Raw genomic sequence first — 25,774 nt, forward strand, 5'->3', positions numbered from 1 at the left:
GGTATTTCAAAAGATAAACCAAGGACTTAGTCCCAGCATCCAAATTTAGTTTACTGACATCCAGTCTCTATCCCATCTCTGCTCTTTCTGCTCCTTCTAATCTCCCTTCTACTTTACTGAATTTCACTCAGAATTTTCTTGAAAGACAAGACCCCTTTTCCCTGGTGGCTCTCATATACCTTCTGACTCAACTGTGCAAAACCGGTTCACTTCAGACTTAATTTATATGCATTAGTCAGACTGTACGTTTCTCCTAAATGTGAGATTACTTTCCATAGCAATATATCACATATTCCCACCAAACTAAAACAACTCTTCATAATCTTTACAGAGCCTCCACGAAAGTTCAGTATCTTTAAATCACAGGTGACAAATGACAAGACACTCTGTCAAATACTTTGCAGATCTGTCCCTTGAGGCCAGGAATCCAGATGGGCAAAAGCAGTAATAAAAGCATGGCACATAGGATGATCTTCCTCAGACATACACAGAGTGGTGATTAGTCACCCTGTCCCAAAACCGGCCAGTCTACCCCCTGCGTAAGCATCTGCCTTTCTCCCTTTCTTGAGATCTCTGGTGCCTCAAATGATGCCTTAAAGAGCCAAGGTTTCTGATTAAAAGTGTTCCCTCTTTCTCTTTGTAAAAGATTGTCACAACTACATAACACAAAACTTTCTAGAAAAAAGTCAGAAATGAACTTGGGGAATGCGTCACAGGGTAACTTTTCCAATGGAAGGAGACAAATGCCAGCAGCAGATCTCATTTAATTTTCTATATACTCCCCTTTCCCAGTGCCCTCTGCCCTCCTTGCAGGGATTGGAATTTGAATTGCAAACATCTCCTGCCAACTTATTTTTATCTCACAATGTCTAGTTTCTGCCTCCAAGAACACCCCAACTGCTCTTTTCGACTCCTCCAAGGACCGTACATGGAGAGTCCCGGCCGTGTCCCTTTCACCCTGCCAAGGCCATAAATGGAGATGTCACTGCTCACTACTTTCTGGCTGCCTCGAGAAGTGCACGCAGCACACAAGAGTCCAGTCGCCTCTGTCACTGGGGGTCATTTCAGAAGTCAAGGAATAAACTCACGTTCCTTTGAAGGAATGTCGTGACATGGGCATCTTAAGCAAAGCCACCAATCTTTTGACAATGTGCATGGTGGGAAACGACAGGTTTCTTTGAAACCACCAAATTGAGCTTAAAATTTCACTTGGCTTATGTAATTGTGAATAGGAATATCTAATGGTTTTAGATACAGAAGAACAGTCAGATGATGTATTTTATATTTCATCAAAAAAGGCTATGAGATCTTGCCACCGCTTTCCTTGTAGTGTACTTTTGTGATACACTTTAATAGTGTCATGTGTTGATATGAAAAATATCTCTTAGGGGTCTGGAGGAAAAATGCTTGGTAATTCCTAAATCCATACGATAGGAATTTGATATACTGGAATAATGTTAAAAAGACTTGCAAATTGATTTTAACACTCTCAAGACATAAAATACACATAAGAGGTACCTTCTGGGTTCAGCAAAGGATCCAGGGATCCGAGGAGAGGCTGTTTGAATAGGACACATCAACTAAGATAGAAAACGAAAGGGAGAACTCAAACCTGAGCAAGACCACCGCTGTGGGAGACACTGAACTCAGTGAAGCTGCAGGGACTTTAGAAACAGATAAAAGGAACCTATGGAGGCCTTCCAATCAAGAAAGGTCACACTTCCTACACCCCGAACGATGAACCAAAGCACGCAATTAAAAGACTGCGTGCCTGTGTCAACAGTCCTAAATAAGCCAACTTAAAAATCTACTCTAAATCTGAGGTTACGATAATGCTCCAAACTCTAGGAAAAGCAAAGCCTCACCTCCCACTTCAGACAGCCACATCAAACCCAACAAGAACCTCAAGTTTAGCTTTCTTGGAGGGCCGTTTCCTACCCAACACAAATACCTTACTCCCCTTCCTTCTTTTTTTACCTCACTCATCTTAGAAATGTATGGTAATTTAACCTCTAGCATTTTCTTTTAAAAGTTAAGATTTTGGGGGAAGTTGGGGGGGGGAGAATTTGCTCAAAATTATGAAAAGACCAGCCTATTCACGATTAGGAAGAATAACACTTTCCTTATTGCTAGAAGTTTCCATGGTAAATCAATATTACAGTCTCCTCCCTGGGGAAGAGCAGTGAGGTAACACTGTATTCTTGAAGGAAGTCAGAGGGATAGAGGTCAGGAGGAGTCAAGAGAATCTAGAAAGAACTAAAGGGTAGGTAACAACTTGATCAGGTGGTCAAATCAGAAGAGTTCATAGGTCTTTGATTTGGAAGAAATGCCAAGTGTTTAATCACCTCAACAGGAAAAGAACCAGAGACAAGGCTTAAAAGATGTCCCATTACCAAAGCAGGGAGGAAAACAAGATGGCTGACAACTGATAATTTTATAGACGGAGGGAAAGTTCTGCCAAAGTTTAAGATTGGAGGGAAAGGAAATGAGAGAATAAAGATGACATTCATTGCGGATGAATGTGGGGGGGAGGTCTGCGGGGGAGGGGGCAGGTAAACAAAGGTAGGAGTTTTAGATTGGCAGGATTGGGGGTTTAACGGCAGCAATGCAGAGAAAGACCCAGGGTTACAGTACATGTAACATTAAATACAGTGCACAATGCAGCTATCTTGCCAAAGTAAGTAAATCCAGTATTGGGTTGTATAAGCAGAGGAATCACATGTAAGCTATGAAGGTGGCTCTTCCTCTCTATTCAGCACCGGTGAGGCCACAGCTGGAGCACAGCATTCAGTTCTGGGCATCGAACCAGCTACAAGAGAGGGAAATTGTAGAGTTCAGAAAAGGGCAAATAAAATAATGAAAGGCTTGGAAAATAAGATCTATAAGTAGGGCCAGTGGTTTCGTCAAAGCCCTTCCTGACATTATACAAGCTACTTTGGGGGTAAAAATAAGGTTTCTTTCGCTTCAGTGTCCTTCAATCCCTCCTCTGACTTTCAGGAAGTGGGAGGAATTGAATTTTTTCCTGGTATGGCAAAGCAGGAAGCCAACTAAATAAATCATATGGGCATATGCCAACCAATTCTGCTACTGGCTCGTTTTCTCAAAATTTGCCCCATTTCATCCAATCGAAACATAATCACCGTGACAAAACCACTGTTCTAACAGAACTGACTACAGGTGGAACAGGGTCTATAATAAGGAGGAATGGAAATGTGTAGCATAATAGCTACATAAATGTGTTGTCCAGAAAACACTGGCATGATCAGCCTAAGATGTCAGATGAAAAAGTCAAACCGCAGGGCAGGATAGCTTAGTTATAACAGCAGGAAACAATGTTATAAGAAAAAACAAGCCGTGAAACAGATTTTCAAATGTAGTTGTCAAACTGGCCACACTAGAAATGGATTACATAGATGATCTTAACCCTCTGCAAACTAAATATGATAAATTTTAGCTTTTTTTTTTTTAACCCAAATGATTCCATAAAGAATATACTTATTTGCAGTCAGAGTCTTAAGAATCACATATCATATTTCACAAGAGATAGAGGAAATTACACTGGGGGCAAATCTCCAATGACTAGCTGTTTATAAAAGAATTAAAAACAATACCTCAGCCTTAGCAGATGTGGATTTTTAAAGCAAAAGTCTTTGTGAAATACATTAATCTTCTTCCTTTAAAGTTACCGCTTTATTGTAACTGTTACAACTAGTTGCTCTTAATGAGGCAACAACAACAACAACAAACCCATTGAATTTATTTCAATATCTTTTGGAGAGACTCAATATGTCTTTAATTAGTTTTAGTTTCTTACTGTGAGCACAAAAGGTAGAAAATAAAATAAAACTCCAAGTAGGAGAATAAATAAATAAACATATTTCTGCACACAGTAAGAGGGGTATTATGAATACAGCATAAATTCCTACATAGGGATGTATATTACACCGAGCTAGAACTAATGATTAGGAAGTCACGGAAGGCAAAATCTATCTGGGGCCAGCAGAAGTTTTACTACCTATTTACTACCTGTTTTCTATACATCAAAATCTGGCAAACTGATTTGCCAATCACTTAATCCTTTAAAACCAGCCAACCCTAAACCCTAACAAAACAAAACTCAAACCAAAAATATAGCCCTTGCATCACACTCCCCCAGTTCTTAGCGCTACAGGGGAGGTTTGGCAAGTGAGAAAGCTTTTTATTCTTAAATATTCCTTTTCCTTTTCCTCTCCAGAATAGAAGTTCTTTTCTTTTTTGGGTCATGGATCCATCCCCAGAAAAAAACACACATACAAAACTGTTCCATACAATTTCAAGAACACGGACTCTGAAGAGCCCATACCAGAACCTCGGGTTAAAAACTGCTCTATACCATGTGGTTGTTTCTTCCATAAAAGAATATAACAGGTATTAGTCAGAAGCCCTAAAATAAGGTAGACTTAACTTGTGTATTAAGTTTGACAAGAGATTATAAAGATCGGGACAACCAGTTTAAGTAAAATTTATCCAGTTTGCTCCATATTCTGCTCATTTAGATAAAGCAGCATTAATATCTTCTTTAAGAGGCCAATTAGTCAAATTCCCATGCTTTTTGAGAGAAACAATTCCTAGCAGTAAGAACACACAGAGATATCAATTTACTCTTCACAAAAATATAGGAGTTTTTTTTTTTTTTTTCCACCTGCTAGGGAAGAAATCTTTTTCTGAAGTGGAAACTAAGCAATATTAAATGATTCATAAATTATGCTTTTTAACTGTCCCAATTGAATCACATAATACTTGACCATTCATTATCTGATACACGTATCAATACAGATGCTACATAAATTACCTAAAGGAAATTCACGTATCTTGGAACAAGCATAGGAAAGGAAGTCTTGACTACTTTCCTTAGTAGTCACGATGGCTAAGCTTTTGCATCTTCCCATTTTAATACTGCCTAAAGACCAAAGGGTCTGAAAGGACTAGGCAATGTCTACACTAATTCAATCCTTAACCCAATGGGACTCAGTCTGATCTATTATTCTGCCGAAACCATTCATATCATGGTCAGCAATTTCTTAATTACTGAGAAGAATGACCCTCAAACTTTGTCCTTAACTCATTTGACTTTCCTGCAGCACCTGATATAATGCCTGTCTATGACACTCTCCTTGCCAAATATCTCTTTTATATAGTCTACTGATTGACAGGGGGTGGGTGGAGCTGCCCAAGGCTCTAATAGCAAACCAAGTTCCAAACTTCCAAAATATTATGGATGTTTTGAATGGAAAAGAACCTCAGAGATCACAGAGTCCTCACTTAACAAATGAGGAGCCAAGGCCCCAAGACAAGTATTTCTTCAAAGGGGATTTGGTAAACAAACAAACAAACAAACAAACAAAAACTACCAAATGCCACTCATATAATGTGAATGCTTCCTAAGAGAACTATTCTACTAGATCATCAACTCTATGAGGTAGGAACTAGGTATGTCTGCCTAGTTCTCGGTTTCTCTGAGCCCAGAAGAGTGCCTATCACGTAAGGGTTCAATATACATTTATTAAGTAAATGAATTAAGGTAATTTTAATATTGCAAATCATTAGCAAGAAGATAAATTTTGTTTCTTACCAAAGAAAATCAGGAAACTCACTGTTTAACCACATGGTAGATTATATTTATAGAATCAATAAATCTAAGGTACGTAAGGCTCCTACTTGAAAAAAGCAGGAGCAGAAAATGGTATGAAGCATAGATACAGCTCAAATTAGCAAAGCAAATTGTGACAAAGGGAATAACTGCAGAGGGCCAGGTTATTTTAAAAAGATCTACCATTCTTGTTTTTAAAATTTTTCTCGGTGGTGGGAGAGGGGTCTCCTGCCACACAGACCTCTGTTGCTCTGTCCAAATTTTATTATTTCTTATGCCTTACACATTGAATAAGTAATATATTCAAGGATACAGAGTTCTGTCAAAGATAGAAAAGGAAAAGGACTCAATTGTTTCCTGGATTCTGATAGGGTCAAACAGAACGACCACCAGAAACCAAAAGATCTTACCTCTCTGGAGCCCCAGTCTCTGTGGGGAACTGTCCAGGATTGAATTCTATCGACTTGCACTGCATTCCGAATCTGGCTATGAACGACTCATTTTTTTGTCTACAACTGGTCAGTACTGTCTTCATCGGGGAGAGATTCTTGTGTGGAACAAATAATTCAGCAAATTTTGATTCTCAGTGAGGATCAACTCCTCCAAGTTTTCTAGGTTCCTCCATGCTAGCTGGTGAGGGTCTTGTCCATTCAGATTATGAACGGAAAAAAAAACCCTCCAGGAGGACAATACTAATTGTCAAAAACAAACACCTTCCATTGCTCAAGGAACTATATTCATATGACCATAAAGTTTTTAACCCTATGCTGTAGGTAAATCATATCTCCTATTGGCAGTAATATCATAAAAGCCATACCCAGTAAGCGTAGTACTGTTTAAGGACTTCTTTGGGATACAAGAATCCTTCCAGGCATGAAGACAGGTAAAAACATTAGGGCTTTAGTGAACTACTTAACTATTTCAGACATAAGCAGCAAATTTCAGACATTAGAGTCATCAAAGACAGTCAGATACCACTATTTGCCTACAACCTCCTTCCCATCTAGATGGGGCGGGGGGGGGGGGGAACAAGTTGTCTGGTAAAGAATTATCCTGGATTAGGTAGGTTGTTTTCATCTGACCTCCTACATCACCTCTGAAGTTGCTATATTAACATTTCTGTTAGATTTTCTGTTTACTTCACACCCCGGGCACCATCTCAAAGTGGTATTCAGATGATATTTATTTAAAATGTTAACTTTTACTAATATGTGAGGAAAAAAAAAACATATTTGAGTATTATCTACAGTATTTCTAGGACAGCAGGGGAGAATCATTCACCTTTAAAGGCCTCTCACACAAACACCCTGAACTGCACACTAACTGGTCCATAATCAACCATGTCTAAAATTTAAGAAGTACACATGCATGCATACACATTACAATAACAACTCACACAGCTTTACCATTACATCACATTGCTTCCCAAACACAAAGGCACTTTCTACTGGTGATAAGACCTGTGTTTAAAAGGGAAATGGTGCAGAGCAGTTACCCCACCCCCTCCAAAACAGGTCACTTTATTCCTTTCATGAAAGTTTTGTAGTCTTTTTTTTTTTTTTTTTACTAAAAACTACCATCTATAATGAAAAGATAATCTATAATACAAATTCCTTCCATTAGTAATTTTTACGTATTTGGCTGTGACATCTAGATAAAATCATCTAAGAAGTAAGGTTATTAGAAATCCTCCATCAAGGTATCTGGGTACAAATATTAGTCTCGCCTGAATCTGGGTCAAGACTCAGTCAGGTGTTCTTTAAAAAGGTAAATGTTGACTTAAAGTTGACCCTTGAACAGCATGGATTTGAACTACAAGGTTTTTTTTCAATAAATATATTACTGCAAATGTATTTTCTCCTCCTTATGATCATCTTAATAACAATTTCTTTCCTCTGGTGTATTCTGTTGTAAGAATACAGTATAGAATAGATGTAACATACAAAATACGTTAATCCACTGCTCATGTTATCAGTAAGTCTTCTAATCAACAGTGGGCTATTAGTAGCTAAGTTTCTGGGGAGTCAGAAGTTATATCCAGATTTTTGACTGAACAGGGCATCAGTGTCCCTAACACCTATGTTGTTCAGGGTCAACTCTACTTCAAAAAGTGGTTTTGTTTTGTTTTTTTTTTGTTTTTTTGTTTTTGCATTTACATGCTGTAAACTACAGATCATAAATGCATGAAAAGAACAAATATTCATATGCTGACAAATACTCTATGAAAAACCTGAAAATAAGCATGTTTTAAGTGTATACATCTGTCTGTAGGCAACCTGAACATATTTAGAAAGTTGTTAGAAAGAAATTCAGGCAATCATAATACTTTTTATAGTTCATTTGGTAACATTTTTATATTTTACTCTTACCTTTATGAGGACTGCTAAAAGCAATAGCCATATGAAAAATGTACTGTCTACAAAAATCAAACATTTTCCATATGTGGCTCAATGTCTTGTGCAATGAAGGTAAAAACCATAACTACCATTTTCTCAGTGCCTACTTACTGTGTGCTGAGACTTAAGCAGTTTATATTTATTATTCCTAATTTTTACTTTAATGCTAAAAGAGAGAGTCCCAGGAAACAGACTGAGGAGTCTGTGCAGCAGGCTTACTGGGGAGGGCTCTTGAGAACGAATACCTGTGAGAGACTGACCGGAACAGGGTTGGGCGGACGAAGACGTTGACGAAGACACAGTTGCAGCAAAGGCCTCAGCTAACCCAAAGTGAGGTGTGGAAACTGGATGAACCTTCAGATTTGTCCTGAACTGGGGCAAAGAAACTGTTCCTTTGGATTTCAGCACGGACCAGTCACTGGATTCAGGCTTCCCTGGAGAGGGAGCCTTACCTTGGGGGAGACAGCTCCCTTGGGCGAAGGAATTCAACTGGCAGCTGTCACCAATCGTTGCTCCAGGCAGCTGGGGGAGGGGCTGGGTGTCTCATTCCTGGAGGAGGGGTCTGGGGACTATATCACATGTATGTGGAAGATATGTGATGCATTTCTATTTAACTGAATAGAGCGCTAAGGGAAAGGTAAGAGCTTATTATCCAAAGTCACTAACAGAACTTCTTTAATGTAAATTTAGGTTTCAAAACTAGGACCTGGTGTTCCTCTCTTCAGTAGACATTGAAAAGTCTAGAAAGTCACTGTGTTTACCTTTTTGCCATAGTTGCCAGGAAGTTCACAGCTCATTTTAATATTTAGCGGATGTAACTATATTTACCTGAGTTACTCACTGCACCTCTGATCTCTCATTTTCTATTTTTAGCTTTCTTCATATGCATATGCTTTTTTCGTACGTTTACATTATATATTCTAAACAACCCATCTCCTCTTTGTCATCTCTAAGAACACTTAGCCATAGGTAATGGACGCTCTATGGCCTCCTTTTGGTAAGCCACATCCTTAACCTTTTACTGCAGAAAAAAGTACTTCTACTTTGTAAATTCCTTCTGTAATTCAAACTTACTTCAAGAGGAGTCGGTAGTTCAATAAATGCCATCATTTATATAAAGATTTGAGTGAACTGAGTCTTTGACAATAAAAGCCTAAAATAAAAGTCTAAATGTTTTGACGCCTGTTGTCAACTCTTCCTTGGGACTTCCAAATCAAATGTTTTTCACGTGTTTATAACCTTAGGACACCATGAATTATCTGCAAGAATTTTTAAAACCTGTGTTTTCCTACTGTGAGAAGTAACATGTATGAGCATAACATCCATCTGTACTGCTCTGTTTTGGCTATTGCATTGGACCGTTTATAATCACACTGTTGCCAAAATCTTACTTCAATTGTCAACATTTTTCAAAGGTGGGTTGACGGTTCATAAAGGGGCAATATACCACCTGCTGGCTTTGTGACATTATACAAATTAATCTCATGGTGCCTCAATTTCTCCATCTGTTAGGTGGGGTTAATAACAGTACCTCCATCACAGATTTGCTGTGAGCGTTCAATGAAAAAATACAAACAGAGCACTTAAAACAGTGCCTAAGAGCTTGTACTCAATAAATGTTAGTCATTTTGATTGTTACAAAAATAATAGTCACACCACATGGAGACCACTTATAAATAAAGGTTAGTTCAAGTAGGGAAAGGTAACCCCAAAGTTTTATCACAAAGCACATGGTAGGAATAACAAACTGTAGCAGTCAATATCAGAATCTCGTTTGGAAAGCAAGTTTCAGTTACACCACATCATCTAGTGTTAAAGGAATGCTAGCTTGATTTTCTGAATTTTAGTTTTATTAGTACATAAAAGTATTTTACAGTTATTTTTGTTTGATAACACATGAGATCTACAAATAACAAGTTTACACCTAGATTTAGGTGTGTTACACATCAAGTAACGTTGTTGTATAAACATGCTTTAGATTATTCAAGTTTCAGAAACACCTGGCTATACTAGCATAGCTTCTTCAACCTTTTGCTCTTATTTCCTCTTTCTTTATAAAAGCTAATTATCTAACCATTTTCAAAGGTTTGTAGTCCTGGCAAGAATATGGTGACTAACACTGACATATAAACTAAAGGGGAAACAAGGAATCTTAACTAACCATAGGAACATGCCTCATTCACTGGGCAGCCTGCTTACAAGAAGCTGTAGGCAGACAAACAGTGAAGTATGAATGGCTCATATATTTTCCTGGAGTTCAGTGGAACAAAAAACATGTAGACCTCTCATTCCTTTTTTGGTGCATGGAAATTTACTGGAAGTAAAATCAGATTGACCACCACTTCTTGAAAATTAGGGTTTCATAGATATGTTAGTTCTGCTATAAAGTTAAAATTTCTCCCTTGATTTTTCCTCTTAATTTTATAATGTGGTTTACATTACTTATATAAAGGAAAAAAATATTTTACACTGTTCTAAAACAGGTACAATCTGATCCCTCAAAATCCAACTATTAACCATGTCTTCTAATTTGCAAAAGAGAAGGGACATTACCTGGTTATACAGAAGACTGAATAGGGGTGCTCATAATCTAATGACTGAATGACTATTAACAATGTTGCACTTTGCTGCTTGATGGGGCAAACCCCAGTGACAACTGGACATACCACAATAAAAAGATATAAAGTCATGTAAATCATTCTTAAGAAAGTAAAGGCAAATGGTAACATTTGGTAAAGGCAAAAGTAACATATAATGAATAAGAGCCCTAATGTTCTAAGGTCAACAAGGCTGATATCTAGTAATATCGTATTTGAGGCAATTTCTTTCTATTGTGCTAATTGTTTTGAATTGCATATTTTAAATATCATATTGGTTTCTACCAGAATGTAAGCTCTTTGAAGGCAGGAGTTTATTTCAATTTTGTTCACTGATGTATTTCCAGTACCTACATCAATGGCCAGCACGCAGAAGCAGCTCAGTGGGTTTTTGCTAAACAAATGAATGAATGAATGAATGAATGAATGAAAGAAAATTCCTTAAGATTTTATATGGCAGCTGAGAGATTAAATGTAAGGTTGAGGTACTTTTTGACCTATCACACTCTTCTTTCTAAATCATAAACCAGCTCTTCCCATTTAGAGAAAGTATCTGCAAATTTAAAATAATAATAATAAAAGCAGTTTTTGATAGATATGAACTTTATTCTGGTTTTATTAATACCAATTACAAACATAATTGACTTATTTGAATAAATGAAATCTGAAGGTAGATAGTAGAGCAACAATAATACTGTGAGTTTCAAAAATTCAGGCTATTACAACAAAATAGTCTTACATAGGCTGAGAAAAGGCAACTAGAAGACGTATCTAAGTAAATAACTTCCATTCTGTTGTATCAATTTATATTGACTGAAATATTATTTGGTAGCTCAAAATATGTAATTTATGAATACAGCCAAGAGCACATATATAAAAATAAAATGATGGCTGTTATTCCTAAAATGTCTGAGAATAAACACAGGTTTGTATTTTATACTAAGGAATAACAACACATCCCAGTAAGTGACACGAGAACACTCACTTGGTTAGTGCCAAGAAAAAAAGTATTTCCACTGGTTCTCAAGGACTCTCTCAACTACAACAGGTAAGAATTAAAACAGATTTAAATACATGCCTTTTTCCATTCGCAGACATTTTCCAATGATTTGGAACAGTAGGGGGAAGACTCCGCATAGTTTACAAACTCCAGATATTTGCAACATATGCATACTAGGCCCAGATTTGTTAAGCATTCATCCTGAATACTGAATGCTGTTTCTGCAATGGTCAACAGCAGGCAGAGAAGAACACACTGCATGAACCGCTCCCCCCTCCCCAAACCAGGATTAAAGAGTACCCAATAATCAAAGCAGTCCCAACAATCAACTGTTTAAAAGTTAAAGCTCTTTGTGGTCCTGGTCTGTTTTTGAAACTCAAGACATTCCTTCTCCCATTTTTAAGCCTTTTTTAAACATTACATAGATACAACCTTCCAAAAGGGGGGAAAACTGCTCTTCTACCTCAGCCTAGCAGTATGAGCAACTTCAGAGTGCCTGTATGACAATCAATATCTGAAACTGGAGATGTGAATTTTAGTTCTTGCCCTCTGGTAATGTTAGGAAAAAAGAGGGGAAAAAAGAAGGCAGGGTCATCACTTCTGAAGTTTAGGGAGATTAGAATCCAAGAGTCCAGAGTACATCTTAGAGGTAACAGAGCTGTGCCAAAATGATATTTTAGTTGGATTTCACTGGGTTCTAGAACCAACTCCAAAAATTCAGGCAATGAAGCACTGTGATGATCTTTGAGGACTACAACAAAGAATCCTGTGTAAGCTGGTAGAAGATTTAACAAACCCCATAAAATTTTCAGATTCCCAAACAGCCCCGCTGATTTTAGTATATCTGAAATCTATTGTCTTCTGTTTTCATGGCCACTGTTTTATTGTACCTCTTGTCTACCTTACTGCAAGAAGCCTCTGAGTGATCTTTGTCCTTCCAGTCTTACCCTTGCCAATTCATTTTCCACATTACAGCCAGTCCTAGGACCTAAGACTATGTTCACTTCCCAGCTTACAGCTCTTTGATGACTAAGTCTAGGGTCAAGTCTAAACCCCCTAGTACCTCATCTCACCTCTTATGTATGTCTCCAGTCTCATTTCTGATCACTTCCCACCTCCTTTCACCATCTTCCCTCTAACCTCAGGCTCCAGCTAGCTAGAACTACATCATATAAAACATTTCACCAGAATATTGGGGACATGACCTGTTCCAAATTAATGCTTCTGAAGTTTTGATGCCTTAAATCTAAAAAAGCACAATGATTGGGAAAAAAAAAGCCCATGTCACCTCAGTATCTTCTAATTTTCTTTTATCTAACTGCAGGTTATAGCCCACGAGTGGGCTGAGTTGGGAAATCAATTTTAGTAGGTTGTGACCATCTTTCTAAACACCCGAAGTGGGAGATAAAGAGACAAGGCACAGGGGATCAAGAAGCGTCATGGTAAAGAGAACCCAGGGCCAGTGAGGGTGGCTAGGGGGGAACAGGGTGAATGGGGAGCTGGTACAGGTTGGAGGGGATGGGTGCAGGGGAGGAGCACTTGAAGACTGCCGGTGTGGGGGAGGGGATTGGCTGAGCCCGTGGGCACAGTGCATACATGCGATAACCGGGAGGCGTCGTGCCCCACACCAGGTGTTGGCGTACATCAGCAGGACCACGACAAGCAAACCTGGGGTATCCCTGGTCTACTCCATGCCCTCCCACAACGTGTCGCTGCGGCTGCAGGGCCTCCGGGAGAAAGACTCTGGGTCCTACCGCTGCTCTGTGAATGTGCAAGACCATCAAGGCAAAAATAGGAGCCACAGCAGCAAAACTTTAGAACTCAGTGTGCTGGGTAAGTGTGAAGCACACACTTTGCAATACCGCCCCAGCCCCCAGGGAGGTCAGGCGGGTGTCTCCCAAAAGGCTGCCTGTAAAGGTTGGAGGAGGGCAGATGGAGTGACAGAAGAGGGAGGCGGGGAGTGTAGGAGGTGGTGGAGGTGGGGGTCTGTTGGCTCCTGGGGATTGAATTTTTAACCTGTCTCCCTGCTCCAGTTCCTCCAGCTCCTCCGTCCTGCCGTCTCCTGGGTGTGGCCCGTGTGGGGACCAACGTGACCCTGAGCTGCCAGTCCCCCAGGAGTAAGCCAGCTGCCCAATACCAGTGGGAGCGGGCACCCCCATCCGCCCAGGTTTTCTTTGCACCAGTTTTAGGTGAGGGAACTTCGGGAGACAAATGAGTGTGTGGCTGGGGCAGGGAAGGATGAGAGGTACCAGGAGGGGGGGTGGTGAAAAGGGGAGGCAATGCTGCCAAGTACTGGGGTAGAGGAGGTGTGGTGGTGGTGGTGGTGGTGGAGGAGGACGACATACCTGTAGGGAGGAGACTGGAGAAACAGCCTACCAGGTACAGGCAATGTGTTGGGTGTGTTCGTGTGCTGTATACTTATGATACTCGAGAGGACATATGACCTGGTGGTTCTAGAGCCAGATTAGCTGTGCTCGAATATAATAGAACATACCAGAGGGTACTGCACATAGTTAAGTAGCATGTCATTTTGCGGATTAAATAAGTGAATATTTGCAAAGCACCTAGAACAGTACATGGCACATAGTAAATGTTACAGAAGTGTTGGCTACAATCATTATTATTTTGTGGAAATGTTTCAGTTAAACATATATATTACGTGACTATTAGGCCACAGGGTAAAATATATTTCTTCTTACTGTATGTTCGAAAGATGCGTTGCTTTGGTTTTTTATTCCAGTATATAAGAATGAGATATGTAATAGATACCTGCACAACTATAATCTAACACTATAAAAAGGTTATCTATCAAAACATATAAATTGTCTAGAATTGGTATGCCCACCATACTGTTATTCCAAAACTATCTGCTCCACCCTTTCTTGGTTCTTTAAGACACCACTAACGAGTCATTTGTAGATTCTAAGTCATACCTTCACCAAATGCCATGCACTATAGCAAACTGTTATTCAGTTGAAAGGCATGACTTTTTTATTTAATTTAATTTTTTTTTTTAAGTAGGCTTCACGACCAGTATGGAGCCCAACACGAGGCTTGAACTCATGACGCTGAGATCAAGACCTGAGCTGAGGTCAAGAGTGGGACGCTTAACCGACTGAGCCACCCAGGTGCCCCAAAAGGGATGACTTTTTAAACAGCTTACCACTTATAAATCTTCTGTGAGTGAAATAAGTCAGTCAGAGGAAGACAGATATCATATGTTTTCACTCATATGTGGATCTTGAGAAACTTAGAAGACCATGGGGGAAGGGAAGGGGGAAAAAATAGTCACTTATAAATTTTCTGGAACAAATGCGGTATTTGGATGTTTCCAGTTTAAGATTCCTGAAACAAAATATATTTTACTATACTGGCAGTTTACACTGTTCTAGGTTATGCTGCCTCTGGTCTTTTACCCCAAGTGCTCATCTCTATCTACCCTCTTCTACTCAGTTCAGTCTACTCTACCTTCAGGATCCACCTCCTGAAAGCCTATGACGACGTGCCTTTCCTGTGTATGCCTGAAGCACCATGAGCTTAATGTCAACGTGTCACACAGACCTTGCTCACAACCCTGTAACTGGTGCTTTTGTAGTCTGACTCTTTCACTGGAAGGTGGACACTCTGACGGTAAATGGTACACTGCAGCATCTCTAGGACCTACTGCACAAGGCACTCAAATATTTGTGGTGAATAATAATAATAATAAAAAAGTAAGTCCCTATTTCAGACTTTAGTATTTGGAGAAACCCTGTGATGAAATCTGTCAGCTGGGTCTGATGAAAGGGAATGGGTAAGATCTCCAAATCCTCCCACAGATTCTTGCACTTTAGCCAAGAGTTAAGCTCCACATCTTTCTCCTGCTTCCTAAGGACAGTGGAATTCAAGGGTCCAGTCCCGCTACGGCTGCCAAGAAAGATATCAGAAAGATGCTCAGAGTTCTAAAGCAGTGGCCTCCCACTGGGGTATTCCTACTCTTTCATGATTAATCAAGGCATCATAAAACCTTAGGGATTCCTGGCATTTCCAGCTGGCATGTATTTCTTACATGTAAAGCTTGGCCCCTGAATTTAGAATAACCAAAGCAATATAGGTTAGGGATATTGGTTTTCTTTAAATGTTAAGTGGAATATTGTCTGATCATCAACATTCTCAAGATACATTTGATAAAATCTACAGATACGAATTTTGCGTGGATTTTTCAGATTCATAGTACATTACTGAGTACATTTTACAGTCAATGCTCATTTTATTCATCCCATACTAGATTTAATATTTCCTATATCCTATTAACATCCTGTAAACTTTCACCTATAACAAAAAAACTTTAATGTCCATTTTAAAATGTTCAAGAGAGTACAAAAAGTCTTTTGGGAGCACAGAAACAAACAAAGTTTGAATATCATTATTCCAAAGCTGTTCTGGCCAATACAGTAGCCACTGGCTACATGTATATGACCATTTAAATTAAAATTAAAGAAAATTAAAAATTCAGTTTCACACCGTCACACTAGCCACAGTTCAAGTGTTCAATAACCACCTGTGGCTAGTGGCTATTGCTCAGTGGCTGACGGACAGTGCAGACAACAGGACACATATATCACAGAAAGTTCTATCAGACAGCATTGTCCTAGAAAATCAAGAATATGACACTGTTTGCCCTAGCTAACTGAGATTATAAGACTTTATTCTGTGCACTAAAAGCTCTTCCTCCCTAATAGGGTGGACCATTTTTCTTTACTTTTATCAAGGTTCCTCCTACTCTGGGGTAAAGAGACAGGGAGGGCAAAAAAAAAAGGAACTTTGAGCTTCCCCTAAAGGTTTGAGTATGTAGCTAAGAAAACTGTTTCGTAAAATAGACTTCTTTAATACTCCAAATAACAACTTTTTACCTGCACTGTTCAATATGGTAGCCACTAGCCACATGTGGCATTTATAATTTAAAATTAAATTAATTAAAATGAAACACAATTTAAAATCCAGTTCCTCGGGCACACTAGCCACATTCCAAGGTCTCAACAGCCACAAGTGACTGGTAGCTATCACAATGAACTGTGTTAGATATAGAACATGTCCATCATCACAGAAAGTTTTATTACACAGCACTGTTTGTACTATGTGCTTTCTAAATTCTTTTTTCTTTTTACGTATCATCTTATTGAAGGATCCATAATAACTTCATTCCACTCTTCACTAGATTTCCCCAAATGCCAAGAAATAAACTCAGAAGACTATTCATCCAAAGTTTTAACATGTGCTTGTTAGACCCTTACCTCCTAAACTGAAAGACTGTAAGTGTATGGTCGGTAGTCCAAGATGGTCTATTCCTTTAAGATACATATCAAGCCTCTATCAGACTCACAAGCAGGCAAGCGTTCTGGAACACACAAGCCTCTGGATGACAGTGGCATGGGAACAACAGAAACAGAATATGTAAAAAATGGAAGCAAACAAATCTGACCCAATCTTTCTTGCAAACGATTTGAGTGGTATACCATATTTCTCAGAAATCTTTCAATGACAGTACAGAGAGAACGTCTTGTCTGCAAACACCAGAGAAAAATCCTCAGAGGTGGGTGGAGTCTATTAAAATGCTACACAGGGACACAGGTTATCTGCTGGCTTCAAGCCATCTTTACCTCACTGGGTCTCACAAACAAATGCCAAGGCTTGAGGGCTAAAACGAAAGGTCAATATGTAATTTGTCTGCTAAAGCATGAATTTTGTTCTAAAGATTACAACAATTACTAATGAATAAATCTAAGCAATACCCCTAAAACACTGATCATTTTGGTTGCTAGGCAGAAGACTCCTTACCACTTTTAAATTTGTCTGATGAGCAAACAGTACTGATCCAGCAAACACAAGCTTTTTAGGTCATACAATCACCTTGCATTTCATCTCGAGGCAGAGCTAGAAGTACACATCTGTTTCAAAGACATAAAGCCAACTCTCAAGAGGCAAATTTTTGGAGAACACCCAAAAATATGGGACTTGAGAATGAGTTTTGCAGTGCATCAGATTAACTGACTGAAGTGTGAATACAGCATCTGGCTCAGAAGTGAATGCTTTCATGAATGCCAAGTCTAGATAGATCTTTCAACTACTACAGTATGGACTGTGATGAGATCTCTCCCTCCTTTGAAGTCATCACACTTATTGTCTGCTTTAGTCATATGACACTTAATCAAATACTGCCATCACATACCATCCCTTGTGTTGTCCAGCTTTTAACTCTTTGATGTGTCTATACATACTTCAACTGTACTGTAAGCTCTTTATTTATCCTAACATCTAGCATACAGCCCTGCACATAGTAAGCACTCAAGTTATTTGGTGAATGGAGACATGATGAAAAGGCCTATAGAATAAGAGAAAAATCATGCAATCACCAGACAGAAAACCACCCATTTGTTTATCTGGCTCCAAAATTAGGCTGGAATTGTTAGTGGACGGATTTTCTTCTGGCAAACAAACAAAAAAAGCAGCAAAACTTCAGAACCAAACAGTAATCTGTGCAGTAAGGCAGCATCAAACACATCCATTTTATCCAAATGACTGAACGAATACCAATAAATGGACATGTCGGACTTCAAAATGAAACTCTTTGCAGCAACAAACAAATGTTTATATCTGACTTTAAGCTAAAACCCTGTGCACTTAGAAATATACACATTCACTTAGATAGCATGCAAAAATAGTACTTTGGTAGCAAAATCCAAGAGCTATTAATTTCAAAATTTACAATTTCAATAGATAAGAAGTCTAAAACACAGTCCAAAAAAGGGAAGTGATGTGTTTTTCAGGTTATTCAGGAAGGTAGCCAGGGAAGAGGCTGGGATGGGACTCAGCTTTCTGATGCCTTCTTGTGATGAGATGAAGGCTGCTACCTCAACGTACTGAAACTATGATTAAAGGAAAGTTTCCTGGAAAAACCAAAGTTCCTATATACCTCTTCCCTCCTTTCAAACTTAGAAGAAATTGTTTACTGAGTTTTCATAATTGCATTTTAATGCATATTTCAAATGCATTGAGCCAGAAATTTAATGGACACACAGGATATTCCTTCCCTGTGACCCTCTGACATGAATTCACATTTAAGTGAGCACATTAGTCCGTACAAAAACTTCCTCATGGTCCATATCTACTGTACTTTTTCTATTTTGTGAAATTCAAAGCACAAAAGATTGCTGAATTTCTTTTTGCAGTTCTCATCAAGACAATAAAGTAAAAGAAGAGCTTTCCGGTTGTGCCTGGGCGGCTCAGTCGGTGAAACGTCCGACTCTTGATCTTGGCTCAGGTCATGATCTCAGAGTTCGTGATATGGAGCACTGAGTCGGGCTCTGGGCTGACAGTATGGAGCCTGCTTGGGATTCTTTCTCTCCCCCTTTTTCTCTCAAAAATAAATAAATAAACTTAAAAAACAAGAAGAAGAGATTTCCGAATTACTCATTCTGAATAAGCATTTCTGAAACTGGGATCTAAAGATTTGCTTTCAGGTATCTGAGACTCCCTGAGAATTTTTTAAAGTTGTGTTTTTATTTTCATAAACATACTCTGGATTACTTGGGGACATCCACCTCATAACTGTGTAAGGCTACGGTCTCAGTGACGACATTTGCTTCTGTGCTTAAGATTACATTTATACTAAGTCTTCTAGAGGGAGAGAGCTTAGTATTCAATGCAAAATTTTTCAAACTGGGTTTCAGTCTATGTCTTTGAGTTAAAGTTTGAGTAACACTGATCTAGATCTCTATACTTTCCAAAGTTCTCCTTCTAGACTGTATTTGGTAAATTTAATAAATATGTGTCCAGTGTCTACTATGTGCTAGGCACGGAAATATGGCAGTGAATAAGAGAAACCAGAACTTGTCCTTACAGAGCTTATATTCTGGCAGGAAAGACCAACATTGTTAATGAAGAAATCTGGTTCCTTGGTTGAAATCACTTAACAAGTAGAGAAAAAAAAAATACATACAGTTATCTGCCCTCCTGTCACCTACAACTGTTGATCAGAGAATCCACTGTCATCAACATGTTCTCAAAATATTCTAAGAGCTTGAGGTCAATTTGGTCTTATCTGTTTGACATCAGGTGAACAGATCCTCTTTTAAAAATTCTTCAGAGGGGGCAGCTGGGTGGCTCAGTCGGTTAAGCATCTGACTCTTGATTTCGGCTCAGGTCATGATATCATGGTTTGTGAGTTTGAGCCCCGCTTCCAACTCTGCGCTGACAGCATGGAGCCTGCTTGGGATTCTCTCTCTCTGCTCCTCCCCTGCTCATGCTCGCTCTCTCTCTCAAAATAAATAAACATTTAAAAAATTAAAAACAATTCTTCAGAGAAGCTCAATCTCCTTTCCTTGCTTTAGGTTATGCTTCTCATAAGTGGACAAAGACGCAACTAGCTATTTCCTGGTTGTTTGAGAAACAGTTTTATGGAGAGATTTATATTCATTGAGGTTTTGATTGCACAACACTTTACCCTTTTGATTGGGAAATTTCTATGGACAAAAATCAATCAAGCCAAAACAGTTACAAATGCCTAAGTACACTTCTAAACTCATGAAAAGTTCATGGGTGGATGCTAACCAGCACGGTGCAAAAACTCCCACAAATTTAACCTTAATGACCTTGAAATTGAATTTATAACTTTATTCTTTAATAGAACAATAAGTGAGATTCAGAACACAGTGGCTCCTATTAGCTACTACTTTAATCCTGTCTATAAACTACTACTTTAATGACACCCTTGTTAAGGGGGTATAAAAAGAGAGGGTCGTAAGAAGACCTAAATGTAAACATTATCAAGTAAACCAATTCAATTCTGTAATTGGGAAGTGGGTGCCAAATTCCCTGAACGACAGTCAATAAGTTTGAAATATCTTAGTTTCTGGACCAAATTTCCTAAGCAACAATGTCCCGGGATGAACACTACTTGAGCCAAGATCTCTCCAACTTTGGAACAATCTCCTCCGTTAGCGTGATTGTGATTGTTCTCACTGGGTTTTTACCCAAGGAGCTGGGGGGGAAAGTGCCATCCCTACCAGAAGAGAAGTACACAGATACTATGACTATTAACAAGAAGTAGTTCATTGAAAACTGGGAGAAAGATTCCTACCAGAATCTTTTAGCAGCTACTATGACAAGGGAACTAGCTTACCTAAAAGACAACTCCCTCTCTGCAATAATACAAATCTGAAAGCCTAAAGGTCAAAACAAACAACGGAAAGATAACCTGGCTGGTGATAAAAATTTCTAGCCCAAATTAAGCCTCTGTACCTGAACACTCAGATCCACAGATAGCCAGATGCACACTGAGAGCTTTACTTTTCACCACATCCGGCACAATAACTAAAGCAGGGAAAAACTGGCTTTCGTGAAGGAGCTTAGTCAGAAACATAGAAGGGCCTCAAGCCAACCTAACTCTGGAGACATCGACACTCTACAAATTCCAGACCAACTCTCAGCCAGGCTAACTTTAATTGTGCCCCTAACTCCACGATAACAATACACTATCTGACTACAACCGAGCCTCTTCAATTCTCCAAAGCATCTCAAGTCTTATCCTTCGAAGCTCAAGTTAGAAAAGCAAGGCGACTGACACAAAGGCCAGTCGTCCAAAGGCGCTTTTTTGCGTGGCTCTGCACTGCCACTCATTTGAAAATTCCTACACTGAGGGCTCACCGGCCCCCCTCTTCTATCCTTCCTCAATTCCGCCCCGGCTGGTAAGCCTCGGCCTGGGAGCCCCTCAGCCTGGAACAAAGCGAGGGGCCCCGGCGGTGGGGGCGAGAGGCGCCAGCGACACGGGAACTGCCGCACAGCGCACAATGAGAAACTACCAACTTCAGAGCGTAGGAACATCAATTGGCAAGAAAGAGGGGCGGCGGCAGGCACGCCCAACTTCAAACTCAGGAAACCTACGGGCTGGCGGCCATCTGGAAAAAAGCCCCCTTCCCAGGGAAAGAAGAAAAAGGCGGAGGAGATGCGAATCGCCCACCGGGCCCCGGAGGGGAGCCCTGAGCTCAGACCGGCCCCCGCCCCCGAGGCCCGCTTCCCCGCCTTCTCTCTGCCTCTGGTTCGCTGCCCCAGGCCGGGCGGCCGGTTACCTTGATGCGCTCCCGGCACTGGGAAGGGGTCCGCTCGTAGCCCAGCTCGGCCAGGGCCCGGGACACGCGCTCGTACATGGCTGGCCCAGGGGCCTTGCTGCCGAACACCGTGCCGGCTCCCTCCAGCTGCTGGTACCGCGCCTCCACCAGCCGCTCGTTGCCCCATACTGCGATGAGCGCGTTCGTCTCGGCCGGCGTCCACGACATGCCCCGGCAGGCGGCGGCGGCGGCTGCCGCAGCCCCGCCACCGCCGCCACCAGGGGAGAAGGAGACCGAGGACGAGGCGGCGCTGCGGCCCCCCAGCCCCAGCCCGAGACCCCCAGACGCCGCTGCCCCCGAGCCCGTCGCACTGCCCGGCCCGAGCGGGGAGGCACCCCGAGGCGTGGAAGGGTCGGACAGCGATGGATTTCCGTCGCTCAGGCCACCAGGAGAAGCCGGGGAGAGCACCTCCATCTTCGGGATTTTTAGCGGCGAGTTGGCGGGCAGCTCCGAGCCACAGGGCGCAGCCATCTTCCAAGCGGCCGCCGCTGCACCGCCCGGAAGTGACGCGCCCGCGCATCCGGCCGCCGCGGTCTCCGGGGCTGCCCTCGGGCCTGGCTCGCCCGAGGGCGGGCGGCTACGGGCCCCTGCTGCCGAACGGAGGCCGTCCGCTTCCCCCGGCCTCTCTCCGCGGGCCCTACCGCGCCGCCCGCTCCTCTCCCGGGGTGAGGGGCGGGGATGAGGCGCGCCGAAGCCCCGAGCTGACGAGAAGGGTGGGGGCATGAGGGCGCTGGTGTGAGGAACAGATTGGAGCCTTCCCACTTCCTCTCCAATCTCAGCCCCCGGGAGGAGGGGTGAGGCCCGCGAGGGGGCCCAGAGTTAAGGAGGACTTGACCATTTCCCTCGCTCTCTCTCTCTTCTCTCCCTCCGCTCTGCCTCCCCTCCCTCTGAGCTGGCCTCGGGGCGCCGAGGCTGACGTCCAGGGCGGAGACTGGGGAAACCTGCCGAGGGCTTCTCCGGGAAGCGCCGAGGCTGAAGGAGAGCATTTCTGGGGGAGGCTTTAAAAAGCAGTTGTGGACCAGGGTTAGGGTTGGTTCGCTGTGGCTTTTCGAGAAACCCTTGCGCCATTATTTGAGGAACAGCAACTCTGGCTCCAGTTAAGATCTGTTTTCCAGTTAGCCTGGGTAGGTGTGACCATGTGTAGAAAAACTTAGACGTCTTTATCGCGTTTGTACTTTGTAGTTTAAACATGTAGGAACTCTGGAGCCCGGCAGAAAAGTTACTTTCCAATACCGTTCTCCATCATCCCTGATTTGGAAGTTGCCTCGTTTTCCTACTGTATTTCACACCCTGGAGTGTAAGGAGCTTGAAAAGACGACTGCCAATTATGGCAGCTCTTGTGACCTCTGGTAATTAGTTGATCAGCCGTTCCTGAATACTCCTCAAAGTGCTGCAGTTTAATGAACATTAGCACGCCAAAGCCAATAGTAGCTGTAAGGTATTTCAATAATCTTCAAAGCCAAATATCTGATTGTTTATCTTGAATCCTTAACTTAAAAGCCTCAGCGGATCTTTTTCAAATATGTGGAATTTTTTTTTTTGGAAAGCAAATATATGTTAGGTTTTTAAAAGAAAATGGAGCTGAGGGGGTGCCTGGGTGGCTCAGTCCCTCAAGTGTCCGAGTCTTGATCTCAGCTCAGGTGTTGAGTTCAGGGTGGTGAGTTCAAGCCCCTGAATGAATGAATGAATGAATGAATGAATAAATAGATAGATAGATAGATAAATAAATAAATAAATAAATAAATATAGAGCTAAGGTCAGCTACACCCTAGAATCACACTAAGAGAATAATATGCTTAGAAAGCCAAAGGAATAAGCAGTAGGGATGAAGTAGAGGAGGTAACCGTCTCTGTTTATCATATTAAAAGGCCCCCATAGTTTTCAGTATGAAGAATCATAAAGAAGTTCCAGAATTTATGCTATATTTTCCTCTTTTTCTAAGAAAAAGATATGGTCAAACACCTTGGTGAAGAGTATGGATTCTATGGGAGTTGGGAAGGGGTTAAAAAAAAAAAAAAGTTTGGATTCTAGAGTCGAAATGCCTGGCTTCAAATTCCAGTTGTGCAACCTCAGCCAATTTAGTTAAGCAATCTCTCAGTACCTTGCTTTCTTCCTTTATAAAATGGGGATGACCTCACAGCATGGTTACGAGAATTAAATGGGTTGATACAGGTAAAGCCCTTAGAAGGGTGCCTGGTTCACCGTAAACGTTAGATGAACATTAGCTATTATCTCATTTGGGCTATGCGACAGTCCTCTCTTACGCACGATTTCACTTTCAGGGTTTCAGTTGCCAGTGCCAAAAGGCAGTCAGGAAGCAGATCGTCCTGATTTATGGCCAGAAGGTCAATAGCCTAAGGCTATCTCACAATGCCTCTGTCAGTCACTTCTCTTCATCTCATCGTGTAGGCAGTATCTATTTCATCTCACATCATCGCAGGAAGGGTGAGTACAGTACGATAAGGTATTTTGAGAGAAAGGGACCACATTCACATAACTTTTGTTATAATACGTTGTTATAATTGGGCTATTGTTATTGTCATTAATCTCTAAGCATGGCTAATTTATAAATTAAACTTTATCTTAGGTATGTATGTATATGAAAGAACATAGTACACGTAGAGTTGGGGACTATGTGTGCTTTCAGGCATCCACTGGGGGTCTTGGACCAATCCTCTGTGGATAAGGAGGACTACTGTAGGTTCGTTAATAGAGACTCTTTCCTTTGTCGCTTTCTCTCCACCACTAGCTTTCAGTGTCTTCATTTTCAGTTCTTTTAAGGGCTCTTATGGCATCTCAAACACCTGTCAAAGCAAAATTCACTCTTATTCCACCCAACAGTACGTTTTTTAATGTCAGAAGGTATTTAATGTGCATGAAAGGGGAGAGTCATGTCTAAATCAGAGACTCCGAAGAGTTTTAAAATCACTGCTTATCCTGCTCTCATTTTCCCAGGAGCCTGAAAAAGAGCCTCCCTCCTTCTTTTGTTAATTCTGGATGATTCTCAAATCAACTCTGACTCATGCAGGAAGCCTTCCTAGATAAAGTGGGTTGACTGGGAAGTCTCCCTTCCCACAAACTTCTGTTTCTAGACATTATTTCTATATGCCCCCCCCTTTATTCCCACAGCTCATCAGTCTATCCAATGAGAAAAAGTGTCAAAAATAAAATTTCCAGTAATATCCTGAGGTTACAATTAATTCAATAACATAAAAGCCATTAGTATGTACTACACAGTATGGAGGCATTGCTGCATAGGCAACCTGGATCATGTGCTTGTCATGCTGGCTAACCATGGCTGATCCTGGATTCCTGGAGCTGTGTGATGTGCTCGTTCAAGGCTTCATAGTTCAATCAGAATTTCTGGAATGTGTTTGAAGTAATGTACTACACTTTTTGTGGATTCAAATGATAGCATGAGTAGATGAAAAACCTATTTGAGAGATAATGTATACAATGTCTCAAAATAATGTGCAAAAGAGGTCAGAATGATACAGAGTAATCAACCTGTCAACTGTCAACTACCTCCCTTTAATTGCATCATCCCCTTTTCCATTTCCTCCACAATCTATGCCCAGTATTTGTTTTCTCAACTTTTCGTTCTTTTTTTTCCCCCCCGTTGATTATCTTCCCTATGCTGTATCTTTTATTCCCATGACCTGTTCATTCCATAACTAGAAGCCTGAATCTTCCCTTCCCCTACATCTCTTTTGTGCATTTCCTTACCTCCCTCCCCTCCAGCAACCATCACTTTGTTTTCTGTATTTATGAGTCTATTTCTGCTTTTTGTTTGCTTGTTTGTTTGGTTTGTTTTTTGGATTCCAAATATACGTGAAACCATATGCTATTTGTCTTTGACGTAATTCACTTAGTATTATACTCGCTAGGTCTATTCATGTTGTCACAAAGGGCAAGATCTCATCCTTTTTATGGATGAGTAAATATTCCATTGTGTATATACCATGTCTTCTTTATCAATTCATCTGTCAATGGACACTTGGGTTGCT

At 40.9% G+C, this 25,774-nt stretch overlaps 1 protein-coding gene and 1 long non-coding RNA gene across 8 annotated transcripts in view; one reads left to right on the forward strand and one right to left on the reverse strand.

Moving 5' to 3' along the window:
- MSANTD2 (Myb/SANT DNA binding domain containing 2) overlaps window positions 1-22,653 on the reverse strand; it is a 31,469-nt gene extending 8,816 nt beyond the window's left edge. For 2 of the 6 annotated variants that reach the window (XM_043579704.1, XM_043579705.1), the window contains exons 1-2: window positions 21,729-22,590; window positions 2,720-2,809 (exon numbers count right to left, since the gene is read on the reverse strand). In XM_043579704.1, the coding sequence (XP_043435639.1) occupies window positions 2,753-2,809; window positions 21,729-22,490 (819 nt within the window). In that variant the 5' untranslated portion in view covers window positions 22,491-22,590 and the 3' untranslated portion in view covers window positions 2,720-2,752. The other 4 variants (XM_043579700.1, XM_043579699.1, XM_043579703.1 and 1 more) reach the window with 3 other exon arrangements.
- LOC122483106 overlaps window positions 22,320-25,774 on the forward strand; it is a 32,071-nt gene continuing 28,616 nt past the window's right edge. For both annotated transcript variants that reach the window (XR_006297305.1, XR_006297304.1), the window contains exons 1-2: window positions 22,320-22,432; window positions 24,050-24,212. This is a non-coding gene — a long non-coding RNA (uncharacterized LOC122483106). The remainder of the gene's footprint in view (window positions 22,433-24,049; window positions 24,213-25,774) is intronic.

The sequence above is a fragment of the Prionailurus bengalensis genome, chromosome D1, assembly GCF_016509475.1.
Source record: "Prionailurus bengalensis isolate Pbe53 chromosome D1, Fcat_Pben_1.1_paternal_pri, whole genome shotgun sequence".
Taxonomy (NCBI): domain Eukaryota; kingdom Metazoa; phylum Chordata; class Mammalia; order Carnivora; family Felidae; genus Prionailurus; species Prionailurus bengalensis.